Source organism: Mastigoproctus giganteus, chromosome 10 (genome assembly GCF_048544385.1).
Source record: "Mastigoproctus giganteus isolate SK-2022 chromosome 10, ASM4854438v1, whole genome shotgun sequence".
Taxonomy (NCBI): domain Eukaryota; kingdom Metazoa; phylum Arthropoda; class Arachnida; order Uropygi; family Thelyphonidae; genus Mastigoproctus; species Mastigoproctus giganteus.
In genome coordinates, this window is record NC_143584.1 from 62444639 (window position 1) to 62456988 (window position 12350).

Consider the following 12350-nt stretch of genomic DNA (forward strand, 5'->3'; position numbering starts at 1 on the left):
TGTGATCTGATAATTTATATGCATCCCATACATTTTGCTTCTCTACCACGAGCCTCATTAATTCATCTAAAATCCATTTAGGCCTGAACCATGAACAGTATTTCTTAGTTGGAATAAAAAGCCTAGTAGCCTCCAAGATTAAGTCCCTGAAGGCTTCCCATTTAGAATTCAACATTGGTAACATCATCAGTTGATCCCACTTACGCAATTTAAAAACTGTGTGAGACCCCGTAGTGACCTTTACGAAAGCAAAAGCCGTTCTCTTTACCTTGATGGTAGTTACATCTTTAAGTAATTCCCATATCAGTGCATTCTGTCACCCAGTGGTTCCTTTATCTGCAAATTCTTAATGCATGAATAATCACTGCTGGTAATCAGATCAAGAGTATTACTCTACTCCCTCTGGTTGCCTCTTGAACATGTTGCTGTAGAAAACAGTCATCCAATAAATCCAAAAAAGTCTTGCTAGTGTGCAAGTGAACAACCCAAACGTTCCAGTCAATATCTGGAAAATTAAAATTCCCCCATTATAAGACATTCTGATTTACTGGCCCATTCTGTTTCTCTGCACAATTGCGCATTATACTCATCAGAGTAATTAGGCTTATAACAAACTCCTACCCTCATTTTTGTTTTCCCATTGCTTTGTCACACCAAACTGACTCAACATTGCACTGTCCATCTGTGTCAACTGGATGCACTTCCTTAGATTTTGTGTGTCTTTAACTAACAGTGTAACCCCTCCTCACTTCCTGTCCTGTCTATCCTTTCTGTACACATTGTACTCCCCAAATTCTGATTCTGCACTGCTTATATCTGTGTGACACCATGACTCTGATATCCCAACAATATCTGTCTTTGATGTCTTGACTATGACTTTAAGCTCATCAAATTTATTAACTATACTCCTAGCATTGGTTTACATGCAAGTATACATGCACCTGTTTCTACTCTTAGTTATCCTAACACAAGCAACATATTTTTTTGTTACACCATGACTCCCAACAGTCTTGGAAATCTCCATTGCCTTGCTTTCCATGCTGTTGCTCATTCCAATAGATGCAGTGCATGAATCACTTTTGCCTCTGCCTGTGGCCACTGTTAACCTTTTAGTCTGTGTATCCCCCCCCCAAGCTAGCAGTTTTCCGACCCACCTAACACTGCCTCGATAGCATCAGCAAGTATTCTTGCACCCTTTCTATTTAAGTGTACCCCATCCCCATCAAAGCATTCTCTCCTGTCAACAAGCACAGACCAGGATGAAAAAAATTCTACCCCTTGAACCTTGCACTGGCTGAATTGATTGATAAGGCTCTCATCATATACTTCCTACTTAGTGAGGGGAGCAGACTAGATCCTGTGGATGACTGTTTTTTATTTGTTTGACAAGGTGCATTTAATATATCTCTGATCTTGCGTGTCAAGATATTTTTCCTGACTGATTAGGCATATTCATGGACATGTTTGGCTCCAGTGTGTTTCAATCTTAGTGCAGTCCCATTAAATAGCATTCAGTGTTCCACACAATCTTTGATTGTAGCCCATGGCTTTTCAATAAAATGTGTATCATTGGCCGGCCTTCACAATTATGGCTGATAAGATAAAAGTTATTTTAGAGATGCCAGAGTTACAAAGAAAGGATATATGATCATGCTTTAGAAAAAGCTCAGCTTTATTTAGTGATAAGAAAATGACTTTTTTTTTAAATAACATTAATTATTATATGTATCTTATTATTATTATTACTAGGGGGCTTTGTCCCCTGCTCGCTTTGCTTGCTAATCCCCGTGCACACTTTTCTACATAAAATATAAAGGTGTATGATAGAGTAAGTCAAATATTTTCTATGTAAAGGACACACCTGTCGAAACACACTGATCGATATCTAATCAGAAAATGACCTATCTAATTGTTTACTTTTGCATTTGTAGTGACGTAATTGCCCTTCTTACTTGTGCCATGTGACTTGTATCATTCTTCTCCCATTGGCTACCCTATTATGTGGCATTCTCAAGGTCAAATAAATATCACTATGTAATTATTTACCTGTGTTTACACAGGTCACTTAGGAAAAGGCCTTTTGCTTTGGGTTCCATAATGCATTAGGAATATTGTTGCATCCGAAAGAGCAGGACTAAAATATTTACAAAATACTAAACTATTTACAAATATACAAACTATATTGCGATGATGGGTCCCTTCTTATTAATATACAAAAAACGTTACAATGGAACATCAAATGATGCTGGGTGTGGTCATGTATTAGACAGTGAAGCACGAGGTTGGTAAATGTTATTGCAGTCTTGCAATGCAATAACATTCACCAACTGGAATTTGCTCAGTAACCCTTTTGTGTGCCTTCCATTTAACGTTCACCAACCTCGTGTATGTGCTCCACTGTCTAATACATGACCATGCCTGGCATCATTTGATGTTCCATTGTAACATTATTTTGTATATTAATGTCAGCTGATGAAGGGACCCATCTTCCCGATATAGTAGAGATATGATTGTAAATAGTTTAGTATTTTATAAATTTTTTTTTTTTTTTTTTTGTAAATATTGTAGTTTTTTTTGTAAATATTTGTATAGTTTTATTATCAATTCTGAAATGACATTGTAATCTTCATTACAATGTCATTTCAGAATTGCATATCTCTGAATTGCATATCTATTCAATTTCCGGGTAACTGGCAACTATTATACTTTAGAATGTGTAAAACATTTATTTGGTGTCTGTCAGTGTTATTTCATATACTGATTTTTAGGCATGTTATCACATATGTGTAAAGCACCTATTGTATTAACCATTTTCATCTGTCCACATGTAATAACTCTACTCCTAGTGGATGGATTCATAAAATTATATATTTGGCTCTTTTAGAAAGGTTTGTCAAGCTATCCCAAAATCCATTAAAATTAGACCAATAGAAATCTAGAATTATTAATTCTTTTTTTCTGTGTGTCTGTCCATCTGCATGTAATAATTTGGCTCCCGGTTTCATTTTGATGAAATTTTATATCTAGAATGTTGTTGGTTGCTTCTTCCAATTGTCTCGAATCCCTATGCAGAACCATAGCCAGATCATCAGCATAAGCTATCTTCGTGGAATGCAAACACAGTGTTCCATGCTAGGGGACCCAGGATAGATCCTTGCAGACAACCCCTAATCGAAGGTCTGGTAACTTCCTCGGTGGGTGTTTTGACCACGAGGTGGCAGTTGTCCAGATAGCGGGACACTAGGTGATACATTGGTGTGGACACCCTGGCCTCTTGGAATCTCTCCAGGATGCTTTGCCACCAAAGGTTGTCAAAGGCCACTTTAAAATCTACACAGAGGCCAAGGGCATATTTCCTCTCAGTGTTGCTGGCTAGCATCACGGCCCAAATTGCATCTTCGGTGCATTTTCCTTTTGTAAGCCATATTGTTTTTCAGAGTGGAGGCCCTTTGAATGATAGAGTGTGAGGAATCTTCTGGCTATGATCTTTTCCAGTACTTTACCTATAATGGGTAAAAGGGTAATTGGCCTATATGAGTTGGGTTGGTAGTGTGGTTTTTCAGGATGTTTGATAATTATCTTGAGAAGGGCTCTTTTCCATTGGACTGGAAAGACTCCATCCCTGATGCAAGCATTCAGTAGGTTTACTATGACCTCTGGTCTCACAGCCCATATTCTTTTTATGATTTTGGCTTCGAGCATGTCAAGGTCAGGGCATTTTCCAGATTTGGTGGACTGGATGGCCTCCCCGATTTCGTCTTTGGTGATAGGTTCCTCATGTTGATGCCTGCATGTGCAAGGTGGTCAAGCCTAAGGTTGGTCTGAAAAGTGTTCTCTTGTGTGGAGGTATCTTGATGGACTATAGCATCAAGGATGGCTTCTACTGATTCAGCCCAGGTTGTTAGTTCTGTCTAATTTGGGAGCCTGGTGGAGTAGTGTATATATCTCCTGGAATAACCTTGTCCATCACAAGCTTGTAGATCAGACCACATGGGTCTTAATTTCTGGTTTGTTCTACAAGTCTTTCCCACAATTTTAATTTCTCATGGTAGATAGCTGTATGGAACACTCTTCTAGCCTCTTTTATGCTTCCTGTAGTCTTTCCACATCTCTGGCTAGTCTTCTATCCCTCCTGGCTGTTCTCATTGCATTCTCGATGTTGGTGAGTTGTGTGGTCCAGTGCACTCTCTTCTTACGTCGAGGCATTGAAGGGTTGCAGACCGATATTGCCATGTGATGGAAAGCAGTAGCTTGGTCTTCTGCTGGAAGACTTCCCATTCTTTCCAGATTGTCTGATGTAAAGTTTTTGATATATTTATCAAAGATGTGCTAGTCCGCTTTCCTGGTGTTGAATCTACTAGCTTCGTATTGAGTCCGCTGTCTGTTTCTTGTTGTAGGGCTGACTGTGAAGGTGATGGGATTATGATTGTTGGTTGTCCAGGAGGTATGTAGCTGCCAATGATGTATGGAGTTGCGGTGAGCATTACGTCAATGTAGGAGCTGCCAAGTGGGGTTGTGCAGGTGGGAGGGTGGCCGGGAATGTTGTGAATGTGCAGATCATTCAAAAGGATGACTTCTTCAAAAAGTTCCCCTTTACGGTCAGTGAAGGGGAGCTGCTCCATAGTTGGGATTTAGCATTTGCGTCTGTCGCAATCAGGATACTATGCTGTTGCAGGTTGTTGATTATATTGTCCAGGTAGTGCATGGATGGGTCCATTGTCTGTGCTCTATCTAACACTGCAGTTAGATAGAGACAATCTTGAGCCTCCAAAGGCAGTGATTGATTGAGGCAGTGACAGCGTGAGAGGTGCATAGCCCCCATCAGTTTGGTGACTGTGATGTCTGGGTTGAAGACTACAGTTGTAGCCCAGCAGCAGCAGGCCACTGCATTGCCTCTCTAGCCAGTGATCATCACATTTGATGTCAGAACCCTGCTCCTGGTGGGCAGTCCCTTGACAGATCCTTTATATATGTATGGCTCTTATAGGAGTAGAATTTGTATTTTCTTTTATTCCACAATTCTGGAGAGCTCTTTCATACTGTGGCGATCTTTGGCAGTTTAGTTGCATGACTCTTAGATTATTGCTTTGTATTGTTGTCGTTATTCATAAGTGGTTTTGGATTTAACTGACCCTTTGGCTTTCAGGAACTCTGGACAATTGGGGTCTTTAAATGAGTGATTGCAAACCGTCTTATGCAGCTGGGGCACTGAAGGGGGCTAGCTTTCTTCTGGCAATCTGAGTATACATGTCTTGTGGTAGCATGGTATCCGCATGTGTTGGCTTCCTGTTGGCAGGTCTTTGCTGAGTGGCCATATCTAAGACATTTAAAGCATCTAGATGTCACTGTAAAGTCTTTCGTTTTATGTGCCTACCACTGGAGAAAGATTCTGTTGGTTTTGGTTTATGATTCTCTTTCTTATGGGCCTGGTTACTTCATTCACCAGTTCAGCAGGCCTTTGTTCCTTGATTTGGTCGGGAATCTGAATTTTATGACATTCTGTGCCTCCTGCAGGGTTGTATCAAGACTCCAGATTTTTGTTATATATATCTCATCTATGATATCGTCCTTGGTCAAGTCTTTAGAGATGTCGTAAATTATCATGGTGGGTCCCAGTCTTTTGGGGACCCCCACATTCAGATTCAGGTCTTTCAACTTTGATGACATCTTTATCTTTTCTGCTTCAGAGGAGGAGGTTGTTTCTATAGAACTCCATTTTCTCTGATGTCTTATACTTTTAATTCTTATTTCCTTTAGATCTTCCTTCAGCTGTGTCATTATGCTGTTTTCACCTCCTCGCTTATTTTTGCCTCTGGTCAGTTACCTTAATCAGGATGTTGTTTTCCGGGTCTTTCTTTTGTCTTTGAGTGACCGCCAGTGCTGGGTCTTTGGTTGCCTTGGGTATTGAGGTAATCTAGGTAAAGGTTGGCAGAACAACCTGGGGCCCGTGCTGTCTTTTCTTTTTCTGGCAGTGTTGCCTTCAGGAGGCATTCTCTATCTGTAGATCATGGATGATCTTCTCCATTTTTGCCCAGATGTTATCAATGTTGAGGACCATTATTAAAAAGAGACAGTATAGGAAAGGGGAGAGAGGGGTTATGCTCTTAGTAGGAAACAAAATCTAAGGCAAGTGCATCCAGTTAACATTGGTGGCCAGTGCAAATCCTTGGCAAAGGATGCAAAGAAAAACAGAAAAGAGTTCTTTACCTATGTAAACTCTAGAAGGAAAGGGATGAATCAGATTGGTCCACTGGATATTTATGGTTCAACAGTTGAGGATCCTGCTCAGGTGGCTAACAAACTAAATGAGTATTTTGCATTTACATTCACACATGAGGAGTTATTCAGCGAGAGAAATGCCAGATGTGTATTCAACTCTGGAGTGAACTAGATGATTTTGTAATAACTGAGAGGAAAGTGGAGGAGAAATTGTTGAGGATAAACATAAAAAAGGCACCCGGGGTGGATGGGATCTATCCAGTTATATTAAAGGAGGCAGCAAAGGAAGTAAGCAAACCCTTAGCCATAATTATGAGAGCTTCTTTGGACTCGGGAGAGGTACCCATAGACTGGAGATGTGCAAATGTGACCCCAATTCACAAAGGACGATCAAAGGCTGTCACAAGTAATTATGACCTGTGAGTTAACTTCTTTTCCAGGAAAATTAATGGAGGCACTGGTTAAAGAACCACTGCAGGATCATCTAGACAAGACTTCAGTTATAGCTCGGACACAGCATGGTTTTGTTAAGGGAAAGTCTTGCCTGACCAATTTGATTGGATACTATGATGCAGTCACAAAAGAACTGGATGCAGGGAATAACTTTGATATTATATATTTGGATCTTAGAAAGGCTTTTGATACTGTTGCACATGGAAGACTGCTGCACAAATTGGAGCAGTGTGGCATTGGAGGCAAATTGCTGCTATGGATAAAGGGATGGTTGAGGGGGAGAAGACAGAGAGTGGTAATCAATGGACACTACTCATCGTTTGATTGTTGTTTTCTGTATTTATAAATGATATTGATGATGGTATATCAAGCTTAATGTCCAAGTTTGCAGACGATACAAAGGTTGGCAGGGTTGTTAAGGACACTACTGACACTATGCTACTGTAACAGGATCTGGAAAGGTTGAGCAGATGGGCTGAGAGGTGGCAAATGAAGTTTAACATTGACAAATGTAAGGTACTACATATGGAAAACAGTAATCCCCAGAGCAACGTGTCAACTCTGTGGTACTACACTGACAGTTTGGCATGACATTTCATTCTCTAAAAATCTAATGATTTTTAGAGAATGAAAAGGACCTGGGGGTAATTGTGCAGGCAGATATGAAGTTTTCTGAACAGTGCAGATGGGTTGCAAGAGTAGCTCATTGTGTCTTGTCAATGATATATAGGAATTTTTCCATTAGGGATAAGGAGGTGATTATTCCTTGGTTTAAGGCAATGATCAGGCCACACCCTGAGTATTGTATACAGGTCTGGAGGCCTCATTTCAAGAAGGATGTAGAGCTGCTGGAACGAGTACAGAGAAGGGCAACAAGATTAGTGAATGGAACAGTGTTGCTCTTACAAAGAAAGGCTTAAGTTTTGCAAATTACAGTGTCTGTAGACTAGGCACCGGCGAGGTGATCTGATAGAGGTGTATAAAGCTTTGAATGGTTTGAGCATGCTCATATGCTGATGGGATTCTTCCTCTTGCTCAGAATAATCACCTGAGAGGGCATAAATTCAAATTGTGAAAAGACAGATGTAGGATAGACGTGCGGAAATTTGCCTTTAGCCAGCGGGTGGTTGGTTGGTGGAACAGTCTTCCATCCCTTGTTGTGGAAGTTGATAGCCTAAATAAATTTAAGGCTCAGTTGGACAGGTATTTTGAACGAACGGAGGGGTGAAATGGGAGTGGGGTTTTTTTTTTTTTTGGCTGATGCTGCATAACTTGCTTTCTTGCATCATATGCCTCTACTAATGCTAAATCAGTTTGGCATGACATAAGCTCTGGGATAGCAAAAAATGAGAATGGGAGTGTCTTATAGGCCTAATGATTTTAATGTGTACAAAAAATGACTGTAACTTGTGAGTTTGTCACTCACACACTAGTAAGCCTTTTGTGGATTTATTGGATGACTGTTTTCTACAGCAGCATGTTAAAGAATCAGCCAGAGAGAGTAATACTCTTGGTCAGATTATCAGCAGTGATTATTCATGAATTAAGAATGTGCAGATAAAGGACCCACTAAGCGGCAGTGAGTTTATTGATGTTGGATTTATTTAAAGATATAGCGACTATCAAAGGGAAGGGTTTTTCTTTTGTATAGGTGACTACAGTAGTCTCAGATGGTTTTTAAATTCTGTACAATGGGACCAACTAATGTTACCATCTGCCAGATCTAAATGGGAAGCATTCAAGGAATTATTCATGGAAGCTAGTAGGTTTTTCATACCAACTAAGAAATACCATTCAAGGTTTAAGTCTAAATGTATGTCAGGTGAACTGATGAGACATGTGGCAGAAGAAAAAAATGCATAGGATGTATGTAAATTGTTAGATGACACAGAAGCCTGTGGTAGATATAAACTAGTCTGTAATCATGTTGCAAAGAAGGTTACGCAAGTGAAGGCAGAATTACAAAAAATCTTTGGCAAAGGATGGATGCAAAGACTTCTTTACTTTAAATTATAGAAGGAAGGGGATGAATCAAATTGGTCCACTTGATATTGACAGTTCTACTATTAATGATCTACTGTTAATGATGCAATAGCAACGTATTTATATGTAGCAAACTAACCAAATTAGCATATGTCATAGTTTTAATTACTTATTTGAGATAGTGAAATATCATGGCAACTTGTTGTGAAGGTCTTCGGAATATGAGATATAATTAAAATGATGCCATTTACCTACTTTGGGTAAGTTCTGTGTATAAAAATTATGCGATTGCACTAACTCGTACATCAGTAGCTGACAAACTGAATGAGAATTTTGTGTCTACAGCACATGAGGAATTCTGTACGGAGAAATTGTTGAAGTTACACATAAGAAAAGAACCTGATGTGGATGTGATCCAGTTATATTAAGGGGGGTAGCCATGAAGTAAGTAAATCCTTAACCATAATTATGAGAGCATCCATTGACAAGACCTCGTGATCTGATCTGACGGCCTGTCTGCACTGCTCAGAAAACTTCATATCTGACTGCACAATTACCCCCAAGTCACTTACATTCTCCACTTCCCTGATTGTAACACCACACAGTTGGTACATTTCTCTTGTGTTACTACTACTACCACCCATATACAGTACTTTACATTTGTCAGTGTTAACCTCAGTTGCCACTTCTCAGCTTATATGTCCAACTTTTCTAGATCCTGTTGCAGTAGCATACTGTCATTAACAACCCTGCCAACCTTTGTATCATCTGCAAACTTTGACATTAAGCCTGATGTACCTTCATCAATATCACTGATAAATATACAAAACAACAGTGAACCTAACACCGAAACCTGTGGGATTCCACTAATAACATTATTCCATGAAGAGCAGCGTCCATTGATTACCACTCTGTCTTCTTCCACTCAACTATACTTTTATGCACTGTAGCAACTTGCAAAATATTCATTTAGTTTGTTAGCTACCTGAGCAGGGTCATCAACAATTGAACCATCGATATCAAGTGGACCAATCTGATTCATCCCCTTCCTTCTAGAGTTTACATAAGTAAAGAACTCTTTGCCAAAGATTTCCTTTATATCTCCTTTGTAACTTGGTTACAGACCAGCTTATATCTATCATAGGCTTTTGTGTCACATGTTAATTTATATGTATCCCATACATTTTTCTTCTCTGTCACATGTCTAATTAGTTCATCTGACATCCATTTAGGCCTAAATCTTAACAATATTTCTTTGTTGGTATGAAAAGCCTAGTAGATTCCAAGATTAATTCTTTGAATGCTTCCCATTTTGAATTTGCTGTTGGCAATATCATCAGTTGATCCCACTGTATAGAATTTAAATACTGTCTCAGTCCATTGTAGTCGCCTTTACGAAAGCAATACCCCTTCCCTTTACCCCTAATGGTAGTTACCTCTTTGAGTAACTCCCACTTCAGCACACTGTGATCACTGCCACCAAGTGGTTCATTTATCTGCAGATTCTTAATGCATGAAGAATCACTACTGATAATCAAATCAAGAGTATTACTCCCTCTAGTTGCCTCCCGAACATGCTGATGTAGAAAACAATCATCCAATAAATCCACAAGTCTTGCTAATGTGTGAGTGACCAACCCAATATTGCAGCATCAGTTCTGTTAGTTTCATTGTGAGAACTTACCAGATGCTATTATGAAAGAAGAAAGATTTGGGGAATTGACAAACACACAAGGAAGCTAGAAATATAACAAATTATCCAAAGTCGTGCTTGGCATTTTCACAATTCCTTATAGCAGTGCTGAATGCGAGAGAATATTCAGCCAGGCCAGAAAAACAAAAACTGAATTAAGATCTCTTTGTTGTGATGAATATACAAACTTTGGAAGTGCTCCTGACAGTCAAGTTGTGACAACATGGCCATTGTTATAAACAAAATTTTGACTCAACATTCTGAAGACAGCAATGACTACAGCAGTATCGTTCTTGAAGTAATCAAAATCATTTGATATCTGTTAGAATATTCAAAGAAATTCACAGATAGAAACATGTTAGGTAAGTTTTCACTTGTATTTTAGAGGCGCCTCCATAGCCAGGTGGGAAGGAGCAACAGTGTGTAGCACACGCTTCTTGATTAGACCGGGGTTCGAGCCCGTCACCACCAAATACGGAGGGTGCGGAAAGGTCAGGGAATGACCACTGCATATTCCCGAAGCAATATGGTCTTAGTTGCTAATGCGCCCAAAAACAACAATCACATCACATCACTTGTATTTTAGAATAAAATACAAGTGTAGTTTAACTTTTAGTGCAGTGTGGATTTTAAAATAACTTCCTGCCTTTTTCGAAAAATCTCCTGTTTTCCTCTTGCTGCTTAGGGAGAACTGCTTTTTGAAAAGGGGGGAGAAGAGAAAAGAGAAAAGTGTTTTTGTCCAAAATCTTACTGTTTTCCTAATACTTACAAATGCCTGAACTACAGTTTTTTCACATGTCAAAAGTTGGCAGCTGTGGATGTCCAGTTGCTCATCTATCTCAGCAGATAAGTGTGATCAAAGTGTTAGCATACTCGTTATCATTTATAGTTCAAGTGCTTTGCATGTTTCCCTGTATACAACACTTTCCTTTAATGACAGAGGAGTTATTGTTGTTGTTATTTGGTTTTTAGGAGCATTAGCAACTAAGGCCATATTTCTCCAGGGATATGTGGTGGTCATTCCCTGACCTTTCCGCATCCTCCATATTTTGCTGGTCACAGGCTCGAACTCTGGTCTAATCAAGAAGTGTGTGCTATGCACTGCTGCTGCCCACCTGGCTACGGAGGTGTCCAATAACAGAGGAGCCCCATTACTTTTTGGTAGGATAGAAAAAGATATAAAATCAAAAATGGGCCATTTATGAGCATTTTGACAAAAAAAAAATTATATATATAATCTTCGTTTACATATTTGCAGATTTACATATGTTAAATAAGTAAATGGTAGACATTTTTGACATTTATATAATCATATGAAAACTAGTATTGTTTGGAAGACTAATTTATATATCTTATTTTTAGGTCTGATTTAATTCAGTACACTGTTGATGATATGAGGGATGAAAAAAGTTTCCAAGAAAATATCACTTTTGGTCAACTTGGGTAAGAAAATATAGTTAGTTACAGAGGTATTTTAAAAGTTTGTGGCTTACTATAGAAAAGCTGAAGCAGTCTTCAAATGAATCACTGTAAACTTGACGCAATTTTCTAGATCTATATGTAGAATCTACTAATTTGTGCTCTAACCATTCCTTGACCACATGAATAATTATGTTTTGAAATGGCTTCTTTTTTCTTTATTTTTTCAGTTCTGAAAACAGGTACTACAACTGAATAGGTGGTATCCCCTGAGAATAAGTAACAATAGGCTTCTTTATTGGGGAAGCATTACTTATTCAAAACCCTGTTTTTTAGATGCAGAGGAAGCAATATTAGTGAGGTGCTTATGGCAAAAGAGAGAGAGATTAGAAGTCAGATAATCCCTAATAGAGATATGATCTTGTCTACAAATCTGAGTGTCATCAAAGATAAGCACAGAAACAGAAATCTATTGAAGCCATTTGGTCAGGCCTAATTCTGAAAAAAAAATAAAAATAAAAAAATAAAAAAGAATAATAAAATTTTTGCTGAACTACAATAAAATAAATAAATCACTCTTAGT

General features: G+C 38.8%; 1 protein-coding gene across 4 annotated transcripts in view; it reads left to right on the top strand.

Moving 5' to 3' along the window:
- The window catches only part of LOC150079052 (uncharacterized), a 577353-nt gene that overhangs the window by 537059 nt on the left and 27944 nt on the right, over nt 1–12350 (top strand). For 3 of the 4 annotated variants that reach the window (XM_090382803.1, XM_090382804.1, XM_090382802.1), the window contains one exon: nt 11711–11791. The exons of the other annotated variant lie outside the window; for it this stretch is intronic. In XM_090382803.1, the coding sequence (XP_090238929.1) occupies nt 11711–11791 (81 nt within the window). The remainder of the gene's footprint in view (nt 1–11710; nt 11792–12350) is intronic. 4 annotated transcript variants of the gene reach the window in all.